General features: G+C 37.5%; 1 protein-coding gene across 5 annotated transcripts in view; it reads left to right on the forward strand.

The window, feature by feature from the left end:
* Positions 1 to 26,590, forward strand: part of Rbms1 (RNA binding motif single stranded interacting protein 1) — a 216,717-nt gene that overhangs the window by 94,368 nt on the left and 95,759 nt on the right. The window contains exon 1 of one of the 5 annotated variants that reach the window (XM_010606820.3): positions 9,085 to 9,233. The exons of 3 other annotated variants lie outside the window; for them this stretch is intronic. In XM_010606820.3, coding sequence (XP_010605122.1) covers positions 9,102 to 9,233 — 132 coding nt within the window. In that variant the 5' untranslated portion in view covers positions 9,085 to 9,101. Of the gene's footprint in view, positions 1 to 9,084; positions 9,234 to 26,590 lie in introns of those variants that run through there. One more of the 5 variants, XM_010606821.3, reaches the window with a different exon arrangement.

The following is a 26,590-nucleotide window of genomic DNA, read 5'->3' on the forward strand; positions in this document are numbered from 1 at the left end:
TTGGCTTTTTCCCCGGAAACCTTTGTGTGTGGAGGAGTACGGAAAAGTCGTGACAAGGGTGTGCGGTCTTCACTTGGAACCTCAAAGAACCTGTCTGATTTGTAGGAAACCCGGAAGACGTGCGTGTGTGTGTGTGTTTGATACATGGTCATGGCTTCCCTTGTCAAGATTTTTTGTGTGATTTTTAGCTCATACAGTATTGTACAGTATTATTCAATCCAGCGTAGCCCTAAAGAAAGTGCAGAGCAATCATAGTGGCAAAAAGAAAAGTGCAGAGAGTTAATAAAGGTGACAAGAATGTGCAGAGTAATAATGAAGTTGAAAAGAAAGTGCAGATCATGAAGGGTAAGAAGAAGGTTTTGGAGAAAATGAGCACTGAACTGAAAAAGAAACTTGTAAAAAAAAAAAAAAAAAGAAAGAGAAAGAAACAGGAACTTCTACTGTCACTTTCTCAAGGTTTTCAGTTTTCCGAAGCACGGGAAATCCTGAGACATCCTAGTTGCAGAGATACTGGGATAAGCCTGAGTCATACACATGCCTTTTCCTATTTTAATAGTGTTTCATACATTTTTTAACAGATTGAACTCCAAAGGCACTTTAGTGGTTAGATCAAAATCCCCTGCCAGGAAAAGGAGTGGGGCCAGGAGCTTATAGTTGTGGCCTTTTGTTTTGTTTTTCATCTCTGTTTTTAAAAGGAGGTTACTGAAGCCATGTTGTGATAAATCTCACAGAGTCTGCAGCAAGAATAACAAAACCTAGCTTTAAATTATGTAAAAAATGTGCAGGTCTGTTTAGAAAAGGTTAAACTGATTTAGAGGTCAGTGGCAAAATGCTTGTTGAGAAAACAAAAACAGGATTGCAGATATTTTCCCTCCGTAATAAATCTCTTGACTACATCCTTAGCCACTGAGACAAATCAATTAAGTTATTATCCCAATAATTATACCGACGAACTGAGCCCTCCCTGCATGCATATGTGGCTTTATTAAAATCATGACAGTGACAGTGTTGCCGGATGGCTTTCTTGTAGGTGCTCACACGATTATTCACTAACTTGAATTCTTATTCTTAAAGTCGTGGGATTTTTTTTTCTTTCAGTATGTGCTAACGTAAATCTTATCTGTCTGCAAACGTTTTGGCAGTGTCAAAAAGTAATGTTTTCTGTTTTCCAGTGTTTGGTTCTTTTATGTGCTAACTTTTCCTAAGGCCGTAAACACAACCTGGTCTATGTACCCTTAGGTGGAAGTCTTCTTATCTTGGTTAAGAAGTACTTTTTAATTAAAAAAAAATATAATCTGCATCGGTGACTTGTCTGAAGTGTATGGCAAAATTGTCAAGATTCATAAGGCAGGCACCGCTAAACTCACTTCATGTGGCTTAATTTAAAATAAGTGCCTTCATCAACTTGATAAGTGCAGCCAATTTCCAATATTCTCTCCACTCCTCCCCAACCCACCTCACTCCACCTGAAAAGATGGCTAATTAGGTTAGGGCCTTGTGTATTCATTTATTTGTTGTCAAAACCCAGCAGGGTGTCAGCTCTGAAACGGGAAAAGACTCCAAGGGCGAGGCCTTTGCTTGGAGGGCTGGAGGTTTTGTGTGTGGAGGGGGGACAGCCCGCTGGCTGGAGCACGCTGATAAGATGCTCTCTTTTCACTGGGCTCTCCTTAGATTCAAAGACTAAAAGGGCTGACTGAATCAGAAAAACAAACAGACTTTCTTTTTTCTATAGGCAAAGAAAGAAATGAATGTGTAGGCATTATACAGACACAAGACCCCGGGTACCAGTGGTATTTGAGTCAAAGGTTTCTTTTGTTAGTATTTAGCCATTCACTGAAAAAGCACACTTCCAGAGCAGGAACCTGGTTACCATGAGTGACTTTGTGATCTCATTCTGGCTTAGCCTAAATGGGAAGTCTAATTAATGCCTTTTATAAGACTTTGTGATGTTAAGCCTGCACCTTTTAGTTCATATTAGTTTGTTCATTTTGATTAAAGAATCGTGATTTTTAGATATGTAACACTGCCTGGTTTTAATCTAGAAGTATATAATCAGAGGTTGGAGCTGATTTCAGATAGTTTGCTCGAGGAAAAAAATTGAATGTAAAGAATACTTTAAAATCACCTTTGGAAAAAATACAATGGGCCAGAATCACTTCTATTCTACATAGATGATAGTTACCACCTACAGGTTGGTGTATAAATGCTTTATGTGGATTAACTGATTTCCTCATTTTGACAATCCTATGATAAGATAGGTAGTTATTAGTGTCTCCGTTTTACCATTAACACTGAGATGTGGACTAACTAACCTGTTTAGAGTTGATACCACCCACAATGCAGAGCTAGGATTTGGATCCTGGACATCAGGCCCTGAAAACTCTCACACTGTAACTGTCCATGCACATCGCAGTAGAAACTCATGGAGAGGGTCTCTGCATCTTTACTCATTGCCTTTCTGAGTCTCAGAAGTTCAGGTTAGGGATTCTTCCCACCTTTCTTTGGAGGGGGGGTGGAAGTTGTGAAGTAGAAGGTGAAAGATGAAATAAACAAGTCACCTGGATGGTGAATTCATAGTGTATGGAAGAGGCACTGTTATGAAAATCTTGCTTTACTACAAGATTGTAAAAGTCTTAAACTTTTTTTTTACATTTTGCATATGTAGGAGTCAGCCAGTTTCAGTCAGAAGCAAAGGTGGGTGGTTTGAACCCCCTTCTTGCCCCCATGTGGCATAGCTGGAGCATCAGGGAACACTGATCTCCAGAGTCATCTAGGATAAACAGGATTTTCCTGCATCACAGGCCTGTGAGCATATCAGATACACACCTCCTCAGCTCAGGCTGAAGTGAGATGCTTTTGAGTGGAGCGGTAACCCAGCATTCAGAATCTCCGTAAAGTTTGTTGGTTCAGGACTCTCAGCAGGACACAGAAATCATCTGTGTCCTGTTTCTACTGATTGTGACTTTGAGATATATGATATTCATTATCTGATTATTTGAAAACAGCACCCACAAAACCAGAATGGAAGCCATTTATCAAGACTTCTGTAGTTTGAAAATATTTTAGTATATTAAAAGAAAAGTACTCCATACTCAAAAGGCCTTTAAGTATTAGAAAATGGACATTTCCATTTTTCTTTTGTCTTTAATTCTTTTGTTAGCTGTTTCTGTCTCCATTTTGGAACTGTTTCCTTGAGACAGTTGACTCAGTGGTGCTATGTAGTTTGCTTTTTGCAAATTATGGAATGTAGCAAAGCCTTCTTTTTGCTAAGTAGTGTGTCGTCCTAGTGGTTTGCAGTGGGCTTTTAGAGGTATCAGAATGAATGTAAGGATTGTCGTGTGTGTGTGTGTGTGTGTGTGTGTGTGTGTGTGTAATGGTCATGCCTTTTAATCGTAGTACTTGATAAATGCTACTTTTGATGAGTGAAGTACTTACTTCCTCAGTTTAAGTAGATTTACATAGTTTTCTGCTTTCTTGAGGATTAACTGGGTGTAGCTGCACGTGAGGAATTCAATAGTGATTCAGTGTTTGGCCTTGTTTAGAGGATGACATACAAAGCTGTTGATTAATCCTCTTCAAGCAGTTTCTGTTCACAGCAATTCATGTTTAGTAGATTGGGTTTTGTTATAGTTTGAATATTAAAGTTATGCATGGAAAATATAAAATGAACCCAGTCTGAGCCAATTCCAATTTGTTGTTTTTCATGTTAAGGTAAATATATTTAAGCCAGACAGTGGAGGTTTACGGGGAAGTAGAAAATTAAATTGGTATGAATAAGGTGTTATCCCATTTTTATGTTATACTATCTCTGTATGTTTTTGGCTCAATAATACTTATTAGTCAAGGACTGGGTTTTAAACATCTACCCATAGACTTGAAAAATGCACAGCTCGTCACCAGTAATTGCACACTTTCTGCCTTTTGGCATCTCGATATATTTTCCATAGTTCACTTTAGGTTGCAAACACATGAGCCCACCTACATTGGCAGTTATTTTATTCTTGAACACTCTTGATGATAGGAGAGAAAGATTAAAGTCTCCAAATTTGTGAGAATATATGTTTTAAGTATTCAGCCAAAAAATAAATATTTTAAGCATATATGTCGTATCCTCTTGCAACATCAATTATATTTAATCTTTAAGACATTCATTAAAGTAGAGAGGGGCTTGGAAATTAAATGGGCAGTGAAATTAAATGGCCTGCTTGGTAAAAGCCAGGTCTCTGGGGTCAAGGGCTGTTTCTGCTACCAGGAAAAAGAGAAGGAAGCACGGTTAAGAGCAGCTGTAGCTGCAGTGCACTTCCCTTTTCTTGGCCTCCCACAGACATGTGGTGCACAGGGCATCCCAGATTTCGGCTTTGGGAATTGTAACTTCGTAATTTATTAATGTTTTTTGTTTGTTTTTAAAAGGGCTCCACACTAGGGTTGTCATATAACAAACCGGACTCAGAAAATTTGAATTTCAGATAAACAGTGAATAATTTTTTGATATAAGTATCCCAAATATTTTGTCATGCTGTGAATTTGTATTGCTAAATCCAGCAACCCTTTCTCAGGGAAAGCAATTCACTTTTTAAAAGTAGCTATTACAAAGGTATGATTACAAAGCAGGCTGTGTCCACTTTTTCCACTTAAATGTTTGCCTCTTAGCATATTCCATAAACCCCGACAATAAGACAGACTTAGCTCTTTATCTTTTTAAGCCATGTGCTCCATGCTTTCTTCTACACTTAACCTGATTGAAAGATTCTGGCTTAAGTTCTGGCTCTATATTTGCATACATTTTCACTTAACCTTCCTAAGCCACAGTTTCTGCTAAGTAAGATAATAGTGCACACTTCTGGGGTGGTTGTTGTTAATCCTTCTGAGGTGTTGTTATTATTAATGTCCCCACAGAGCAAGCAACAGCAGGTGGTCCTAGGAGACACTGTGTGGTCCTAGGAGACCTTGACACAGTCTCCTAAGAAGAATGGGCCCTGTTTACAGCCTCTAAGAAAGGAGTCTGTTTAGAAATGTGGATAGCCTCAAAAAGGTTAAAGACCTTGAGGTTGAAGATGAAGTTCTCAACTATATTTAAAAAAAAAAAGAAAAAGAAAAGAAAGGGACCAAAAATACTTATAAGAGTGGATCCCATCGCTTTTAAATAGCTATTCATGGATTGTGTTCTCATTACACAGTTTGCCTTCTCTTTAGAGAAGAAAAGCCCTTCAATCTTCCATATTTAATCCAAGCACATGAATGCAAAGGGTAGAAAGAGCATTGACCATTCTTGGCCATGAAAAATGCTGCCAATTTAAATTGCTTGAAAAGTGACAGATTTGTTAGTACATTTATGCTTGTTTCCTGAATTCCTTCCTTTGTCTTACTTGTATGTTTGATTTTTCAAAGATGCCATTTTTACATTACTCTGAAAAATAAACTTTTTTGATCCTTGACATCTGGAGGTGTTTGGTGGTTGTGAAACACATTCCGAATGCTTGGTGTACACTTTGGGCTACACATACTGCAGACAAGAAGGAAAGCTTTTTCTGGAGTTCAGATGAGGTAAAAAATGAAATAGGAAAATGGAATTCTAGATTAAATTAATGAATCGTTACAACTTTTATTTAACACATTATGTATGTTAGTTTGTTTATTTGTTTAGTTATTTTGGTACCGGGGATTGCTCAGGACCTTGTGCTTGCAATGGTGGAACTGCTGAGCTAAATCCCTGGCCTGTATGTTTGTTTACTTAAACATAGGAGATTTCAAAACAATGTACTGTAAATTGGGAAAGGTTGTTTTGTTTGTATTAATTGTGCTTATAATACGTTCTTTAAAATGTAACTTCAAAAAACTGGGAATTATGCTGAAATATTTACAAGTAGTTTCCTGTGTTGTAGAATTCTGAGTGACCACTTTTCTAGGTCCTTTGCACTTTTTTTTTTTTAATTTTCCAGTCCCGCTTTCTCCCTACAATGAGCTTTCTCCCTACAATGGGCATATAGTTCTTTGGTTATCAAGAAAGGGACAATGTGAAAATAATCTGGAACATTTCTTATCTTTAAAATCTAAAACTTGTGGTGAAACCCCAGAGGATTACTTCATGTAGAAAAGCTCTTCAGTAGCATGGAGCTGGGTAGGGTGGGGCATACCTGTAGTTCCAGCCACTTGGGAGGTTGAGGCAAGAGAATCCTTGGACCCCAGGAATTTGATGCCAGGCTGGACAAGCCTTTATCTCAAAAAATAAAATATGAGTCATAAAAGCAGTACTTTTTTACATGCCTGAGTTTTGAGGTGTGATCCCTTCCTGTTTTTGTGATTTTTATATTATTTTTACTTCCTTCATATTCCTGTTCCACCTTATGAGAAATTTCTGATACGTTTTACATAGAATAACTTTATTTTTTTCTATTTTTATACCTACTTTAAACTTCTAAACTCTTTAAAAACATTTTAAAAGCACCAATTTAATGCTTTAAACATGGCCTCTGAACTATTTTACAAAAACATTTTTGCACAAATTTATATAAATGAGCCAGTAAGGAAGAAGTGTAGCTATATAATTGAAATGTCATATTGGATTACTTTTCAAGAGGGTAGCTACTCTAAATATTGAAGAATTATTGTACTTGCATATTTCATTTGACTTAGCTGCATTTAAATACAGATATTCCTCTTTTAATAACTTGCCTGTTTCATGACTGTTTGGACTTAGGACCTTCTGCTTAGACTCATGACCCCTCTTTTTTTCTCTTGTACAGTTTTGTATATCTTGTTTATAGAGCCTAAATGCCTTTTTTGGTACAGTATACCTTGTTTATATAGTAGTGTAACTATGTATGGATTTCACTGTATACAGTATTATAGTTTTATGTTCTATTATGCATTACAGTATTACATGTAAGAGTTATACAGATAAAAAAGTCCATTAAGTTGGTGTTTCCTTTGGCCATTTCTTTATTCTTTTTTTTTGGTGGGGGGTACTGAGGACTGAACTTGGGTCCTTGAGCTTGCAAGACAGGCCATCGAACCGCTGAGCTAAATCCCCGGCCCCTCTTTATTCTTAATATTGTAATGTACATACTATATACAATTCCTCATTTAGCAACTGAGTCCTGTAATGAATGACCTAGTTGAAGTAACTGAACTTGGTTATTAAAGGTGGGAATGTCTCTATGCCAGGGAATTCAGGTGTATTCTGCAGAGACCACAAGACTTGAGGGCAAAAGAAGGGAGGAGGTGGAGGTACGGTTGAGTGAGGGAAGAAAGCAGCATTACTTTATTCAGTTCTTGAGCATCAACTGACAAAAGTCTTTAAGATACATTTTTTTGGTGCTATGTAGGTTGGGGGAGCAAGTATTTAACCTCGTTTTGCATTGATTCAGATTCTTTCATTCCATTATTTCTTCATATCAGTTCCATTGTCAAGCACATCCTTCCTTTGTTCTTTCTCTTTCTCCTCTTTGTAGAACTGCCTATAAATCACCTGGTAGGAAGACCACTTATCATTAAACCAACTCTGCATATTGAAACATTCTAGAGCCTACTTTGTTTCTACTTTGTACTCTCCATTTTATAGGTCAAGTGTATCAAACTAACACCAAGAGTACAAATTAGTTCTTTTGTTTAACTGGAAGTTGAACTGAAACTCTGAAACATTGTGTTAAATAGTTTTTCAGTGTCTTGCATAAGTTAAGTGTTTTTGAAACTCACAGGAGTCCTTAGGAAACAAAGAGGTGGCATGAAGGGACAAGAGGCTGGCCAAGAAAGCACTGAGATAGCTGTTAAAACAGCTGAGAGATGGCAAGGAACCAAAAGAAGGTATTTAATTATAGATAGAACATAACAACTAAATCTCATACTTGAGTGTATGAAGGCTCTAAAATTGTATGTAAAATGTTGCCTACATTAGCTGTTTCTTAGGTGTACATGTCCATGGCTTTTATTAATTTACCAAACGATGTGTCTGCCAAAGATTTTGTGACTTCATGTGGAAGACTTGAAGATGATGCCAACACTTTTAACTTGGGATGGGATGTTCATTGCACAATGGAAGGTGACATTTCAGACAGAAGAATATTACCACAGTAGCTTTGAAGATAGAAAATACATGAACTTTATTAGGAGAATAATGAGCAATCCTCATTAATTGGATGTGGTACAGTGAAGATTGGGAGCAGAGGACTGTAGGATCAAGCTTGCTAACATGTGTTTATCACATGGTAAAATATAAAGATCAAAATGGACTAATGATGGCATGGATGTATTAAGTGGATCAGAGTCATTGTGCAGAAAGAATTGACACAATTTGGTTGGTGACTTACTGATTGGGAAGGGAAGGATTTTGAGAAAAGAACCTAGGATTCTTGTCTTAAATGACTGAGAAAATGAAAAGTTAGTATAACCTTGCTTGCTGGGCTCAGTGATGAGGAAAAAAACAGCATTTCTGTTAGAGATTGTCTACATTTTTTAGACATTAAAATGGGTAGTGATTGCTAAATTGTGCTTGTACTCAGTGTCTACACACTAGGACTGCAGTGTCCTGCAGTGTCCTTGTCAGTTTCTTGTAAGGAAGAATTGTCTATTGTCTCCTCATGTTCTCAGTGAGAACCATTGTAGCTCCCCACTCTTAATCTGTAAGATGGGTTTTAAACATTTCTTCACTGCTTTCTTGGGATTGCTTTGAAGGTATTGTGGAAGCTGCTTCATTCAGATACGTGAATTTTTTTCATTTGTCCTGGATCCTGACATTCTTTAGAGTATAATATGCGTACAGCAAATCTCTTTCTGGGTAACATTTTACCTGTAACTATAATAATCTGTAATATGTATAGCACAACAGGTGCACTGTTTAGGTTAAATCATCTTACACCTGGACAGGAATATGGCAGTTGCACAGGAAGAGTGGTGAAAGGATCCTCCTATTCACCCTATCACAATAAGAAGACAATGATTAATTTTCCCCATTCTTCCATCCCAGGCAGAAAGTTTTAGCAAGATGATGGAGCTCTTGAGAGAGAAACATTGTGCATAGATGACAGCATTCCAGGGAGAAAGGCTGTCAAGAAAAGAAAACTCAGGCCTTGGGGAATACAGATTCTGTACTTTGAAGTTGTAGAATGAGCCTGGAAAAAGTAAGAAGCAGAAATGACTCAAGGAAGTCAAGGCACAACTCTTTCTTGGAGAAGTGGTCAGCTCTGTTAAGATCGCCTGGAGGTCAAGAAAGACAAAGGCCCAGTGAAAGACGATTGGTAATATCCATTGGGAAGTCTTTGTATGCTTTTGAAACAAGAATTTCAATGGAGTCCCATGTTATGTGGTGGAGCTGGAAAGTGGATTGGGAGGAAACACATTCCAAGGGGTTTAAAGAGTAGATGAGTGAAGAGAGTATGCCTTTTGGAAAGTCAGACACCCAAAGAAAAGACTGCTGATTTGAGGGTGACAGCCTAGAGACAAGGCTGTTTTGGCATCAGACTAGTTGTAAGGCACTAGGCGGGGAAAAGTATACTTAGAGATAGGTTTTACTTTTGAGAAAGATTAGGTGGGGTTAGTGTTACCGGAAAGGGATCCCCGGAGAGTTTCCTGTCCCTGATACCAGAAGGAGAAAATGGGTTACATCATTGATAAGGAGGAGGAAGATCAGTGAAATGCAGACCTTTTGAGAACTGACATTTGAGTAAAAGAGGTTAGGCCTTCTGAACAGATGACAAAGCTGGGAATCCAACTTAAGGAATGTGACAAAAGGCTGAGTAATTCTTAGGAAGTTGGTGAGGATGACTAGACTGTAGCAAGAGCTTGCAGTCTGAGTCAGCAGGATAGTTTGGTCATTCTTTAGCAATAAATGTTATATCTTCATTAGGGTAGGGATTGAGATAATCAATTTATATGGAGTTTGGCATTGGTAAGATGATAAAATTGGTGTGAACATCGAGAGCATTTTTATGAGGGCTAAGGAGAGAAGTCAAATCGAAAGAGATAATGGACTTTCAGAACAGGGAGAAACTGGAGTTTCTGATAAGATACAAAGAAAAAAGTCCTTATTTCCATTTTATCATTTATAAATAGGGAAGGGAGGAGGGGAAAAATGAGAACCAACACCTGTCATGTAAAGGTACAAGATCCCAATGCTGAATGTAACTGTACTGTATACCTAAAATGTACCAATAAATTCAATGAGAAAAAAAAAAAAGAAATAAATTAGGACAGTTCTGGGTAAATAAAAGGATACCTATTGCATATAAAAGAAAAAAGTCCTTTGGAGAGAGGTAAGAAAAAAAGGTTTTTGTCAACTTGAGGAAAAATCTTGAGACAGAGTAGTTCCAAGACTCTTTACCTGTTCAATTTTGAACTTCAGCACTGCAGAACACACACACACACACACACACACACACACACACACACACACTCGTCATGTGAAGTAGTTGGGATGGTTAAATGAGGTAATGCATATGTATCTGGCAGCACCTTTGCACTCAGCTGGTTGTAATGATCAAGATACAGTTTTTGTGTGAATTATGTCTCCCTAACTTATTGTTTTAATGTTTGTGTAAATCAAATCTCATTTGAGGATTCAACCATGAATCACCCACCAAAATGCAATGTTATTTTTTTTCACCTGAACTGTAACCCAAATTTAACTTATCAAACCATTTTGAAACATTTGAAAGACAAAATAGTGGCTGTGGGTGTGTCTCAACAATATATTTTTAGTTCTGTGACTTTGAGCACATTTCTTAAACCTTGTGGGTCTTAATTTTACCTGGGGAAAACGAAGGATAATAGTTTTTTAATGTTATTGAGATGATTAAGTGAAGTCATAGATGTGACAGAACTTGACACACACTATCTGACATAGCTACTCTGGCTTCTCTCCTTCCTTGAGATGTCTCCTCACAGGTCAGTTTACACAAAAGAGGGTTGGAAGATAGGCCACGAGGATGGGTCAAGGAAATCCTGTAGCTGTACTATTGGTCGAAATTGATAATTGTATTCATTAACAGAAAATATACTTGATGATGAGAAAGACCTAAAGGTGAAATTCAGTTCTCGTTGGGAAAACAAATGATTCTCCTATCTGCTCTTGACTTCCCAGCCTGAAAGGTTAACCGAGTTAATGCAAGATAACTTGTTGTAGCATGACATGTAGCACTGTGGCTGTGTTAGAAGGTTTCTGAAATGGATGCTGTAAGTTGCTAGGCAAGGGTTTTACATCTTTCAGCAAATCATTTTAAATGCATAAAGTTTGCTGTTTAAAGCTGCTTTTCTCAAGATGTGTTCACTAACATTATTAGATTCTGTTAAATGTTGAAGGTGTTTCAGGAATTAAAATTTTCCATGTTCGAAGAAACTTGGGAAACACTATATAATATAGTATGTAGTGTTAGCTAGGAAAATAACAGGACAAATTAGCAATAAAGTCCTTGAAGTCCTGCAGTAAAGGCATTTTTCAAACTTGTGTATGTCATTTTCCTAGAATATTTGGTCATGGAACCACTTAGTCTTAGAATAGTCACTATATTCATAGAACAGTTTGGGGAATACTTGACTTTTGCATTTTAGAGTTGGAAGGGATATTAGAGATTACCTGATCCAGCCCCTTTAATTTACCCAGAAAGAATTAAAATCCAAAGAAATTGACGATGTGTTCCATCTCTTGACTTAAAACCATTCAGCCCTGCGCCAGCTTACCTTCAGCATCTTTGCTTTCCAAAATGTGCCACATCTTTGTACCAGCACTATTCTGATGAACTTTAGAGGGCATACCTTTTTAGAAAATATCATTGAGTGGGCTGCAAATTTGTCTTCATGAATTTTTTCCCCAATCATTATCTGAATTGACTAGATCTTTGGCAGTAGTGTGCTGATTGTTATCTTCAGACCAAATGAACTGATATATTTCAACTTTCTTTTATGCTTTTCATTTTCTCCTATGTTAAGATCAGTTTTCCCACCTGTTTTCTGGCTTCTTAAAGCATCAAGAAAACTGATGAGAAGTCTAGTTTAAAATATCAGAAAATATCTGAAAAATCCACACATTCTAATTATTTATTAATGAACACTCTCTGCACTGTAAATTCATTTTGTCTTTTTCATGTAATTGGCTCTGGGGAGGCACATTTCCATATTATTAGCCCCTTCCTGCCTGACTTGTTACAGCATGCAGTTTACTCTGTGAAAGTTCCTATGTAGAAGAGACCAGAGTTAGAACTCCATAAGCCTACTGCATAGAAGGCCCATTCAGACCATACCACTGTGTATTCTTGAGAAATCAACGATCACTTTATTGCCCTATCTTATGATTGAGTTATTTCAGACACTAATTGTTCTCTTGTCACATTTTAAAATCTCTTTTAAAGGTTATTTGTTGTGTAGCCTAAATGGAAGTGTTGAGTGTCAGTGGAAGACCCTTTCTGATTGTTTTTCTTGTCAGCAAACTAAAATTTTAACCTTAAATGTATCTACCAGTGATGGGGTATTACTGTTTGGGATGAGGTGATCTGAAGGAATGTCTGTTTTGTCATGTGCTATCAGAAGAACAGATGGTACTTTAGTGACTAATGAATATTAAAGGGATCAGCCTTTCCCCGGGCTCATTTTGGAGATGAAGATGTTTTCACCTTACATAGCATATTTGCAGGTAAGCCTAGAACCCATGTGTCCCCTATGTCATTGCATTTGGGGCTTTTTCAAACAAATCTAACTCAGATTATCATTCATTAAGCCAGTATTTTAGAGTCCACTGTGGGTCGAGCAGTATTTTAGCTCCTGAAAGAAATAACAAATTAATGCTATCAATTGTTCAGTTGAATAGGGGCTATGGAAGGGTATATAAATAACTACATAATATAAAAATTAATGCCATGATACTCAAATACTTAAAAAGTATATAATAAGGATATATCTAACCTCTAGCTATCATATTCCAATTGACCTGAATTTAGATGGTTTTTCTTCCTGGTCCATTTGATTTGATTCAGTATACAAACAAGATTCATCCTCAGCTGACTGCTTTGTGCTGGCTGTCATCTTAGTGTCACCCTCCCTTTCAGTGACAATTAAACTATTTACCAGGGCAGTGAGGTGGAGTAAAGAAGAAAAGAAAGTATATCTTCCTTGTTCTTGCCATCAATTCATTGCTAAATTTGGCTTTAGTTCTTTAAAAATTATGCAGAAAGACTAGGAGCATTAAGAGACAAAGGCAGATAAGATCTTTCATACTCAAGAGGCTCTACTTCTTTTCATGGAGTCAAATGTATAAAGTAAGATTAGGAAAATAATATGTACTTGTGAAGTTGGGATTATTGACAATAAAGGATCAATCAGTAAAGGTTTACAGAGGAAATGCTCATGCACTTTGTGAACTATTTTTAACTGTGGTCAGCAAAACATTCTGTGCAGGATCACATAGTAAATGTCTTAGCCTTTGTAGGCTGTATGGTCTCTGCCATAGTTACTTAGTGCCACCTTTGCAGCTCAACTGGAAAGTGACCATTGATGATACACGGATATGGCTGTGTTGCAATAAAACTATGCAAAAAGCCAGCTACAGTCAGTATATAAAAAGATAGATAGGAAGGAAGGATAATATAATATGTATATGCAAGATTTGTGTCTCACATAGTTATCAAAACACCCTGGTCTGAGCAGACTACTGAAGCACCTGTGTTAGTTTGCCAAGGCTGCTATAATAAATTTCCACAGTTTCCTGAAGAATAGAAGCTTATCTTCTCACAGTTCTGGTGGTGAGAATTCCAAGATCAAGACATTGAATGCACCATATTTCCCTAGGGAAAGGTCTGCTCTGGGTTGCTCTTCTGGCTTCTGGGAGTTATTTGACTTGTGCCAACATAATTCCAGCTTCCTCATGACATTTTCACTATGTGCCTATTTCTGTGCCCAGAATTTCTCCTCTTTATATGTGCCCCAGTCATATTGGATTACAGCCTCATTTTAGTTTGATTACCTTTGTAAAGAATCTGTTTCCAAATAAGGTCACATTCCAAGACCCTATGTGTTAGAACTCTAGTCTGTCTTGAGAGAACATAATTTTCCTTATAACAACCTGGTATCAGAAATCTACAATACTCACTTTAAGCAAAACTTAGTTAGGTATTTTGATAGGCCCAAAATAAAGACAGAATACTAAAGGACTATTCATGGTTACATTATCTTTCATAGCAGAAGTATTATACTCATGGACCCAGTGGTATATAATGCATAAAGAAATTTTCTGCTTTGTAGTTGATTTTGTTTTTCAGAGTAGAAGATATATCCTTACAAAAGTAGTCTAATCACATGTTCTGGAAACAGCCACTTTAATCACAGCCTTCAAGGACCTTGAGAACTCCTCTCTTCTTGCCCATGTCCAGTTGCAAGGTCCTTCCTTGGTTCTTGAAATGTTTCCTTCTTTCCTCCAAGTTTTTGTTAGGCTATTCAGAATGGCCTTACATGTCTATCCTCCAACATTGAAGGTCATATCCCAGTTGTCGTTAAGTTGAAATTCAAGTTCTGCCTCTTCCAGGAAGATGATCTCTGTGATCTTCCTTTTCTTCAGTGTGGCAATTTACTGTGTTAGAACAGAGTTCTGTGTTGGTTTCCATCCATTACTTCTCAGATAGTAGGTGTGTGTGGGTGTAGTTGAAAAGCAGTCATGCCCTTTGTATTGAGAAGGGAATGAGTTGTAGCACTATACATTAAAGGCATACAGTTACCTCAGAGGAGTGGGAATGAGTTCCTGTATCTATTAGGAAAGTCCTACATAACAGCAAGATTCATGCCCATTTGTAAGTTTTTTCAGAAAGCTATTTAGAAGCTGTAGTTTTGTAAGAATATAGAGTGGTATTAAATTTTGCATTTCCTTTGTCCTATGCAAGAATGTAAAGAGGTACATGTATTCAATGACAGGTGCCTTACTTTTGTTATTCTCAACCTTCACTTTTTTAAAAAAGAACTTGTCTTCCTTTCAACTTTTGTTGTTGCAGAATATGAAGAACACATCTTAGATGTCATTGATTTAAAAAATAAACAACTTAGGCATTTCTCTTTAAAATTGAATTCCTACAACTGTTGCTTCATTGTCCAGTTGTTCTTTAACCTTTTGTTTGGGTGTATTTCTCATCACAGAGTACCTTTGAAAATTGGATCCTATTTTCTTTGTTGGTAACATAATGTTCATGTATTTCACGCATATTTGGGGGTATAATATTTAGTGATTTTATTCTCATAGTTTCCATTGTATTTAAAACATGGATTTGCTGAGGTTTAATTTTTCACAATCACATCTAATGTGTGAAATGAGGCATACTTACCAGTCATTATTTCAGCAAGAATGTATCAGTGCCTAGCAGTGCTGTTTCAGGGAATGCACCTCTAGAAGCTATGCACTTTCTGCCCAAATTGAGGTTGTTCAGTTTTCCAAATCTGAAATTTTTGCCATGGTCACATTGAGATAATTTGGGAAATGAGCATATGAGCTCTGTCTGAATTGGAGCAGAAAGGTCTTGTAACTGCAGGAGCGCTATTAGGAAGGCCTCTCCCAGGGGAAACTATCCCAGAAGACCGGGTTATATTTGTTTGTACCCAGTGGAGTTGTTAACCTTGAGCTGGATATTGAACTCTCCGTATGTCCATTAGTGAGAAGCAGAGAAACGTCTCACATATGAATGAGGGTTGGTTAGAAATGTCAGCTCAGGGAAGCAGAAATTGCTTGAATCAGCTGGTTCAAAAGAGGATCTGAAGGGTGTGGCCAGAGAGTGTACAGTTTTAGAACCCGGAGATGACTTTTTCTGCTGGCTAGTGAAGAGGTCAAGTGTCAACTGGAAGAGTTGGAAGACAGACTATGTGGGAGCCAAGGACAATATAACAGCTGCTTTGCCAGGGACAGACACAGGGCCTGAGTACCCTAAAAACCCAGATTTAATGTAGAAATTGGAGTGGGCCTTTCATGTAGAAGGGACACCAGGGTCTCAGAATTTCAATGACATGCTGCCTTGTTCTACCATTTTACTGTACTGTATTTTCTAAAGTGTGGTCTCAAGACTACCTGCATCAAAATCTCCTGGTGCTCATTAAAAATGGAATTACACCCTCTTTACCCAACTGAGTGCTTTTTAAAACTTTATTTTGAGACACGTTCTCACTAAGTTTCCCAGTCTGGCCTTGAACTTTCAACCCTTCTGCCTCAGCCTGCTGAGTGGCTGGGTTTAGTGGTGTGCACCACTAACCTCAGCTAAAAATATAAATTATTGTGTCCCTCCACAGAAAGAATCCGCAACATTATGGGGGCCATTTTAAGCTCTGCAAGAGACTTAGAAGCTCATAGTAGTTTGAAGGCCGCTGGTAAAATACTCCACAATGTGATTGCTCTGTATGTGTGAATCTTTCAGTGTTAAAGAATGCATTGTCATATAAAGCAGTGATCTTTTAAGTCCAGAGGTATTGGAGGCAGGAAATTTAAATGGGTGCTCCGTAGTGAATGAGTAATTGAGGCAACATTGGATTAAAAAAAAAACAAAAAACTGGGATACTCCTCTTTAAGGCTGACGCTAGAAAAACTAACTGCACATGTCCCTCGGAAGCTTGGTTGGCCAGAGTCCTAGTGTAGCTGGACTTATGCAGTAGGGCGATTCTGAATTTCTGTAGCAAATGGTTTCAGGAGTCAATCTGCAGATGTATGGAACTAGCTTAGGTGCCAGGGCCAGCTGTAAACCTCAAGGCCAGAAGAATCTCTGAGGATAGGATAAAGGATTTTTCTTCCTTTTCCCTGTCAAGTATTTGACACATAACTTTTCAAGTAACCACCTGGTGGGGCTGATGGGTGGAGGATGTTATGGGGTGGGAGGATCTGTATGTCTTTGGGGAAGATACAGCAGGGAGGAAAGATTCCTGATCACCTCAAAGCCCAAATACTGTGGTGATAGTGAGTTGCCCTTTTATTTGTTGATCCTTTTTCTCATCCTCTCTGCTGTATGCTCAGAGTGGGCCAGACTGCTACTGGCAGCTAAAAAAGGAGAGATCCCGGGGCTCATGCCATTGCAGAGGATCCCTCACTTCAGAGCTTGCCGACTGTCCAGTGAGGCAACCAGAAAACAACTCACAATCCTCCTACTGCCTCTACTTATTTAGCCTCTATTCAGAAGACTTGCCAGTAAAACTCATTACTGTTTGTCTTGTTGCTAACAACATGAGTGTTTTAAAACAACATTTTGTGATTAAAAGCTCTTGCTAAAAGGCAGAGATTTACCTAATTCTTATTCATCCCTCCTAAGGGAAGACTGTACAAAGAAGCATTAAGATAAAAAGGATAATTGCTATAATGTAATACAACTTGCCTCAGTCTTTTCCTCCTTGTAATAACCGTACCATCCCCATTTGTGACAGCTATTACAGATATTTTGAAATTGGTAACTTCTGCACCAGCAACCATATAGTACATTGTTTGTTGAATAGCTAGCAGGGAAAGCAGCCAGGAGACTTGGGAACTGTCTTCAGATTTGAGAAACAGACAGTGAATATCTTGTGATCAAATTTGTTGAAAACAGCAACATGTACACCATGTAGAAAATATTCTTGACAATTCTTCAAATGACACCTATCCAAGAAGAATGATGATCTACACAGAATAAAAATTAGTTTAAAAAAATACCAGCATACTGGAAGATAGGCCTAATTTAACAACAACAAAAAAAAGGTGGAGGGGTTTAATAGGAATAATAGTCAAAACTTTCAGTGACAGATACCAGGGGAAAGTTAACATAATTCAGTTTATGAAAAGACCTAGGTAGTTGGTATTTTAGTTTGGGCTGTTTGAACAGTACAGATTAGATGGCTGGCCAACCCACAGCGAGAGTTTATTTCTCATAGTTCTGGAAGTGGGATGCTGAGATCATGTGCCAGCCTAGTAGGTTTTAATAAGGGCCTTCTTTCAGGGTGAAACTGCCAACTGTAGTATCTTCATATAATGGACAGAGATCTACTGAACTCTCTCCAGAGTCTCTGTTTTCTAAAGGCACTAAATGCATCCATGAGGGTTCCTCACTCATAAACTACCTCCCAGGAGTACCACTTCCTAATATTTTTAGCACTTTGGGAGTAAGACCTTCAACATACGTGTGGGAAGGGGATAAACATTCAGATCATTGTAGGTGATTTGACCACAGATGACTATTAACCAACAAACTGATTTAAGTTTAGATTTATCTATAGGTCTACCTACATTAATAAAGTTACGTTTGGACTTTTAATAAAATCATCCTACCACACAGACAAGTTCTAGTCCAAAAATTCTCTATTCTTATGAAGTCAGGCTACATTTTTTTCCCTTTTCTGGAGACATTCTATTTGTTGGTTTGGCAATCACGTTTTCCTATTGAAGTATCAGTGGGGGTTAGATTCCCACGTTGGTCAGAAACCTAGCGTCTGAATAGACTTTTAGAGCTGATATTGCCAGCTTAACTTGTGGATCTCTTGTGAGCAAAGGTTTGCTCTACAATATATTAGACAGAGAAAGAGAATATCTTCCTTTCTTCTTATAATCATAATAAAAGATAAAAATTGGGTGGCCTTTTGCATCTTTCCTCCCCGAGTTTGAAAACTACGTAAGTGAAGCACCACTAAAGGACCACATGTACATCTTTAAAGTCCCTTCCTGATGCTTATCTCCCCTGTCTTAGGTGATGGCAGACATATCCTGGAAGATTTGGGATTGCGGGGTGGGGGTGTCTAACTCAAATGTGTGTGTAGTTAGAATCTCAGTTGGTAGAACTAAACCAAATGAAGAAGTCCAGGAACTATGACAGTTTTGAACAGGCCTGCTTTTCAGGGACAGCTCTGCCAGCTTTACCTTTAGTACCATCCCCCAACCCCTGCAGGTTTCTTTTGTTTGCCCTTCCCCCTCCTCTGGCTGTGCAAGGGAGCTTGAGAGTGAGAGGGGAGGGGGAATGAGAAACTGGCTGTAGCTTTTGAGATGTTATTCTGTAGGTATTGAGGAGCTTTATCTGTAGGTCAATTTTAAGTTGAGCTCTGCATGCCATCTTTAGAGAGGCATTGAGAAAAAAATGGGCAAAGGTGTAGGTAACTCTGAATTAATCACTTGCTATTAAGCTTGACATATTCTTGAGGGTTCAGCAATCATTGGCTTGTCTCAAAACAACTGAGCTACATTGGCGTAGGTGGTATGGTCCTCTTCACATCACATTGGAAGAGATGAGGCTGAGAGCTATTAAATAACATGCCAAAGGCTGTATAGCAAGTGGCTACGGTGGCATCTGAACTCAGTCTGATTTCAGATCCCTCCTTTCAACCCTCATTGCTGTATTGGCTTCATATAGGAGTACCATCAGGGAGTTATAGTTATCATTAAAGAATTAAATTTGGAAAAGAGAAGGGGAGACTAGACTTGTTCCATGTTGTATAGATTTAAAATATTTTTAAAGTAAATTGGGTCATCTGCTGTTATCTAATGTGCCATTTACACTTAAAAAAATTAACCTGCAGCCTCAATTGCTCTGTTATAGAGAAAAATTTTACTCTATGAGAGATTGGACATGATAACCCATGTTTTTTATTGGATCCAAGTGTAGTTAGAGAATTGATTGGTATTATAACTTAGTGGATTCTTATGTAAAAATAATTTTTACATGCCTTCTAATTATGCAGCTGAGATTTTTAAAAGTGGGTTAGGAGAGTCAAAATATCCTTTTACAGAAAGATGCTATAGCAGATTGACTAATGTGCACCAACAATCCTTATCTAACCGGAACCTCAGAATGTGACCTTTTTTAGAAATAGGGTCATTGCAGGTATAATTAATTAAGACTCTTGAGGTGAAGTAGGACTGAATTTAAGTTGAGCCCTAAATTCAGTAACTGTGCTCTTTTGAAAAGAGTAAAATAGGCACAAAGCCATGTGAAGTGAGAGAGAGGATGGGATTCTGTTGCCACAGGTCAAGGACTGGCAGGAGCCCTCACAACTTGGGAGAGGCAAGAAAGATTCTCCCCTAGAGCTTTGACTGGCCAACACCTTGATTTCAGAAGTCTGACACACTTACAGGGAGAGAATAATTTGTTGTTTTAAGCTACCCAGTTTGTAGTAACTTGTTACAGCAGCCACAAGAGACTGATATAACCACTTTCTGCTTTCTCTGCATTTATATTTTATTTTATTTTGGAATAGAACATGAATATCGTGTTGTACTTACTATATAAACTATAAATCTGAAATTTCCTGACAGAAACCTATCACATGAATTATATTAGGATAGCTTTACTTATTAACTTGATATTTTATAGACATGCGGTGCATTTCAAGAAATAGCTTTTTAATTTTTTTTAGACTGTGTTGGAAGAGGGTAAGGGTGTTGTGATTCATCTGAAAGAATTTATCCAACCACTCAGATGACTCTACTAAGAAGTTAGTCCTCTAAAAAACTCTCTCACACTTCTCTGAGGTTAAAAATCAATTAAAAGGACTGGAGTGAAGGTGTCATTTTTCAATTTCAAGTCTAATAAAGCGATTCCTGGCAAGAATGAGCAACAACTGCCCAAACAGATGTGGCCATTACCAAAGGCAGGAGGGTCCCAAAGTGATTGTGTCTTCTTGAAGGCTTACAGTGATTCTGATTAATCTGTTTTGAAAAGACAGACACCCACACATACCATATATCCAAAGGCAATAAGTAAGATTATTAGAACTCAATTTTTTTTCTGAATTATAATTCTCACTATCAATCATAATTTATCTAGTGTCCCTGATGTCTTGAAGTCTTACACAAGAAATTTTAAATGTCCATCTGTACTGGAAGTTGGAAATTCTTCAGAGATGCTTCCATCTGGAAGGAAATATAAAAATTTCCAGTGAAAGTAACCATTTCAGCTAGGAAAAATGATACAATTAATGCCTTTCTCTCCAGATGTCAGAATCTTTTGTAAAATACCTAGGCAGTATCATCATATAGCTCCTTGCTGACTTCACCCAATTCCTTGCACCGTGGAGCTGTTCAGTGTACAGCATTTTTGATCACTGCAACAATTGAGGCAGTTTCTAGTGTGTGAGTCTGTGTTCTTCACCAGACACAGGAGCTCTTGGTCTCACTCTGGGCTGGTGGGTGGAATGACCAGTCAGGGCATGACCCATTCTCCTCAAGGGGCTTGAAGGCTGGTGGGGGAGATTTGTTCTTTCCTTCCAATGTAGAAATGCCACAATAAAAAGTGTTAACTTTTCGGTGAAATTAAAATATCAAATATTAAGAAGATCTAAAGGAAAACAGGTTGCCTGAAATATTTTCTAGTAGCATTCTCATTCCTGCATAGTGATGCTATGCTGTTGGTATTCATAGAAGGAAGGAAGGAAAGAAAAAAGGGAGGAAGGGAGGAAAAGGAAAGAAGGAACGGACATGTCAGTTTTACTATTTTGCACTCAGGTCCTTGAGCCAAAACTTGTGGTAGTGTTTTATTGGAAAGTTTTTAATAGTCATGACTTAAGTATACAGTGGTACTTAAGTACCTTGGTACTTGTTAATTAGTTCCAAGAGTCACAATGATGATTATCAAACAAATTGTTTTGGCTGGAAAGGGTCACAAGTCATGAGGCAATTGACACCAAGGACCAAGCAAATGAAGAATACCAGCACAGAATTTTCACATCAAAATGCATTGAATACAAAATTTAATGAATTTCAAAGCAGTTCAGTACTAAGGTTTCGCTGTACTCTTCTCAGCAAAGGTAAGTTTTTATAAAAGCCTCAATATAAGTGCATATCAAGTACCCCCAGTACAGTGACATTAAATGGCATCCCACACTACCATTTCTCTTTGACTTAGCTCCCAAAAAGGTTGTCAGGCAGACCTTATTTTATAACTGTAATGCCTCCTTCTCTGTGACCTTGGAGTAATCACTTAACCTTTCCTTGTGCCTACCTGGAAAATGTTGATATTAGCTGTTTTTACAAAGTAAGATTGGAGTTTACAATAAGGATAATAAAGATACAGTTAAAGTCTGCAGTGCAGGTAGAGGTTCAGTGTGGATTTCTGGAGAGAGCTGAGTGAGATAGCCAGCCCATTCAAGATTTTATAAAGTCTGGTCCTAGTATAATTTACACATTACCTTTTTAAAGCATATCCAGGCAGGAGTAAACAGGATTGGACTTTTCTTAGTTTGCTTGTGGTGGAAGTCTTCTAAAAGTTTGATGATATCTTAATTTGGACATTCTCATGTAGCTGGAAAAAACTACTGGACTCCTGGGGAGAGCCCAGGGGATGCTGTTACCCTCTGCCATGAACAGGTGGGTGGGTACTTCTGCCCTCCTGAACACAGCATAGAAAAGCAAGCTATCATTGCCTGGTTCTGATCTTAAATGAATCCAGCCTTCCTCTTCATTCATTCCTTTTGCACTGTGCCCTCATTTTTAAACTGGGCAGAGAATACTGTTTTGAGATTATGTCAGAGAAGAGAAAGAAAGATCCCAAGTTGTCTTTATAAAGAAACGGAAATTTCAGATTTTTTATTATCTGCTCCCTACATTTTATTTTCTGTTTTAGAAAAATGATTTGATAATATGTGGGTGCTCTGAAGCTTAGATTCTGCTGCTGTCTGTTCACTTAACTCTGAGATCCTAACATAACTGCCTTTGTTCTGTTCGGACTGTCCAGGCAGCAGTATTAGGACTCTGGCCTGCTTTTCCTTTTCTTCTGGAAACCTTAACAGGCAGCATTACATCAGGTGTTAGTGAAGCAGTGAGTATGGATTTTCCAGAACTGATTTCCACTTAGGGACAACTTTCCTCCTAAGTGTTTCTTTGTGAGAGGTGTTGTCTCCTTGTTCTGTGCATTTAAGTGGGCAAAGATTTATGAAACCCATTTTAAGTGCTCATTGCTAATGAATTAGGTTAATCTGGAGTAGCAGTAGGCAGTGAATGATTGTGTGTTTTATTATGTATAGCAAAGATAAAAAATATAATATGAAATAAATGTAATGAAAGAAGAGTGGAAAAGTACAAGTGTAGGAACTAGGTGCTGGCTGCTCCCTGTTCCAACACCTGACCACCCAACACGCAAAGGTTCCAGGCTTCTGTTTTGGAGAACCAGAATTTCATATTGCCCAGAACTTGGTAGAATGGCTCCACTTTAAAGGGCTGAGTCAAAATCTACAATTATATATAATGCATGTAAGTAATATTAACATCAGTTTGGTACCTAGCACAGACCACTGCTTTTTTTTTTTTTTTTTTTTTTTGGTACCGGGGATCGAACTCGGTTCCTTGCACTTGCAAGGCAGGCCACCGAACCATTGAGCTAAATCCCCAGCCCAGACCACTCCTTTTTAACCTGCAGAGAACAGTATTAGTAGGGGTCTCGGATCAATGTGTATGTAAGTCATTACCAGCATTTCTTCTTTAAATGAAGTAAACTAGAAAAGATGATAGGGTATATTGCATATGGTAAATGAAAGTACTGTTCCACCAAACTTCTGTTTCAGTTTTATATGCCTGTGCGTGTATATGTACAGGGTGGAAATCTCAGGCAAGAAGTTAATTTGTAAGCTAACCTCATACGGAAAAGATTTTGTAAAAAGTCAGTATTGTAGGCAGTACAGCTCAAAAACAACCACCCACTCTCTTTCTTTATACCCACAGATATGTACATAGAAACACATAGACTAATAACAGTAAAAAAGTACCATATGCTACTATCATTCACTATCTGTAATTTTGCAAATTGTATCATAGATGAAAACTTCTGGATCATACCACAAGAAAGAAACAAATGCAAACAATTTGAGTTTCACTGTGAAAATACTTTCTTGTTGATATTTTACTTTGTATATAAATTACAGTACTATCAGATGTGATTTCATGGATGATGATGGTGGTGATCATGAGATTTCACATGCTGCTAGTTCAGTTCCTGAAAGCATAGTTAATACTTTTTTGTTTGTTTGTTTGTTTTGCTACCAGGGATTGAACTCAGGACCTTGTGCTTTTGAGTCAGGTAGTGGAATCACTGAGCTAACTCCCAAGATAATAGTTTTTAATCTAGGAACTAATTTGTGAAGTGACTTAAATTGGTTTTTTTTAATAGCTTAAAAATAGTTTTTCTACAAAACAGATGGGGAAATAAGATACTTCCATGACAAAGAGCACCTGAGAAATTTCATGAACACCAAACCAGCACTGCAAGGAATTCTAAACAATATCCTAGAACAGGACAACGAAGTTCACAATAACATGAGGCCCAACAGACCAAATCAAATAGGCAAGGCAAGAAACTAAAAGGAGATGGGAGAAAAAGTAAAAAGAGTCAACAAAAGGACAACAACATGACAAGAATAAGTCAAAATATATCAATTGTAACCATCAATGTTAATGGCCTCAATTCACCAATCAAGAGAAACAGATTGGCAGAATGGATTAAGAAGCAAAATCCAACAATATGTTGTATACAAGAAACACACCTAGTGCAAAAGGAAGTCCATAGACTGAAAGTGAAAGGATGGAAAACAATTCTCCATGCGTCAGGAGTCCAGAAAAAAAGAGGGATAGCAATCTTATTCTCAGATAAAGTAAATTTCAAACCAAAACTCATTAAGAGAGACAAAGAAGGACACTACATCCTTGTAAAGGGAACAATTCAAGAGGAAGAGCTGACAATCATAAACATATATGCACCAAATACAAATGCCCCCAACTATATAAAACAAATATTAAGTAACATGAAAAACCAAATAAGCACTAATACAATTGTAGTGGGGGATTTAAATACCCCACTATCACAAATTGACAGATCTACTAGGCAGAAAATCAACAATGAAATAATAGAACTGAACCAAGCTTTGGAACACATGGACTTAATAGATGTTTATAGAGTATTCCACCCCCAAAAACCAGAATATACATTCTTTTCGGCTGCACATGGATCATTCTCCAAAATAGACCACATACTGGCTCACAAAACAGGTCTAAATAAATGCAAAAAAATTGAAGTCATCCCCTGTTTATTATCAGATCATAGTGCAATCAAACTAGACATCAATAGCACAAGAAACTATAGAAACTTCACAAGCACATGGAAACTGAACAACACTCTCCTAAACAATCAATGGATTACAGAGGAAATTAAAGAAGAAATTAGACAGTTTTTACAAATAAATGAGAATGCCAATACAACATACAGGAATCTTTGGGACACAATGAAAGCAGTTCTACGTGGAAAATTCATAACATTGAATGCCCACACTAGGAAAACAGAGCGGGCTCAAATAAACAACTTAACGATGAAACTTAGACTCCTAGAAAAACAAGAGCAAGAAAAACCCAAAGCTCGAACAAGAGAGGAAATTATAAAGATCCGAGCAGAAATCAATGCAATTGAAATTAAGAAAACGATACAAAAAATAAATGAAACAAAGAGCTGGTTTTTTGAAAGAATAAATAAAATTGACAAACCCTTAGCTAATCTTATCAAAAAAAGGAAAGAAAAGGCTCAGATCCATGCAATTAGGAATGAAAAAGGCGAAGTCACAACAGATCCGAAAGAAATCCAGAGGATCATGAACACCTACTTTGAGAACCTGTACTCTAATAAAATGGAAAACACAGAAGAAATGGACAGATTTCTAGATACTTATGAATTACCAAAGTTGAACGAAGAAGATAAAAACATTTTAAACACCCCAATCACAATCAGTGAAATTGAAAATGTAATTAAAAACTTACCAACAAAGAAAAGCCCAGGCCCTGATGGATTCACTGCTGAATTTTACAAGACATTTAGAGAAGAACTACTACCATTACTCTTCAAACTTTTCAATGAAATTGAAAGAGAAGCTATACTTCCAAATTCATTCCTGGAAGCAAGTATCACTCTGATTCCCAAACCAGAGAAAGATACAACCAAAAAGGAGAACTACAGACCAATCTCCTTAATGAATATAGATGCAAAAATCCTTAATAAGATACTAGCAAACAGAATACAGAGGATTATTAAGAAGATCATCCATCATGACCAAGTCGGATTTATTCCAGAGATGCAAGGGTGGTTCAACATACGAAAGTCAATAAATGTAATACATTATATTAGCAAAGTCAAGGACAAAAACCATATGATCCTCTCAATAGATGCAGAAAAAGCATTTGATAAAATTCAACACCCATTCATGATAAAAACCCTGCAAAAAATTGGAGTAGATGGTCTATACCTCAATTTAATAAGGGCTATCTATGAAAAACCATCAGCCAACATCATATTGAATGGCCAAAAACTGAAAACCTTCATGTTAAAATCAGGAACAAGACAAGGATGCCCATTATCACCACTTCTCTTCAATATAGTTCTGGAACCATTAGCCACAGCAATTAGACAAGAGAAAGAAATTAAAGCAATAAAGACACGAACGGAAGAAGTTAAACTATCATTATTTGCTGATGATATGATACTCTACATTGAAGATCTAGAAAACTCCACCAAAAAACTTCTAGACTTAATTGACAAATTCAGTAGGGTATCTGGATACAAGGTGAATACCCAAAAATCAATAGCCTTTCTATACACAAATAACAGACAGACAGAAAGAGAAATAAGGGAAAAAATTCCTTTTACAATAGCATCCAAAAAAA

Source organism: Fukomys damarensis, unplaced genomic scaffold (assembly GCF_012274545.1).
Source record: "Fukomys damarensis isolate Sample0158 unplaced genomic scaffold, DMR_v1.0_HiC HiC_scaffold_26, whole genome shotgun sequence".
In the NCBI taxonomy this organism is placed as follows: Eukaryota; Metazoa; Chordata; class Mammalia; order Rodentia; family Bathyergidae; genus Fukomys; species Fukomys damarensis.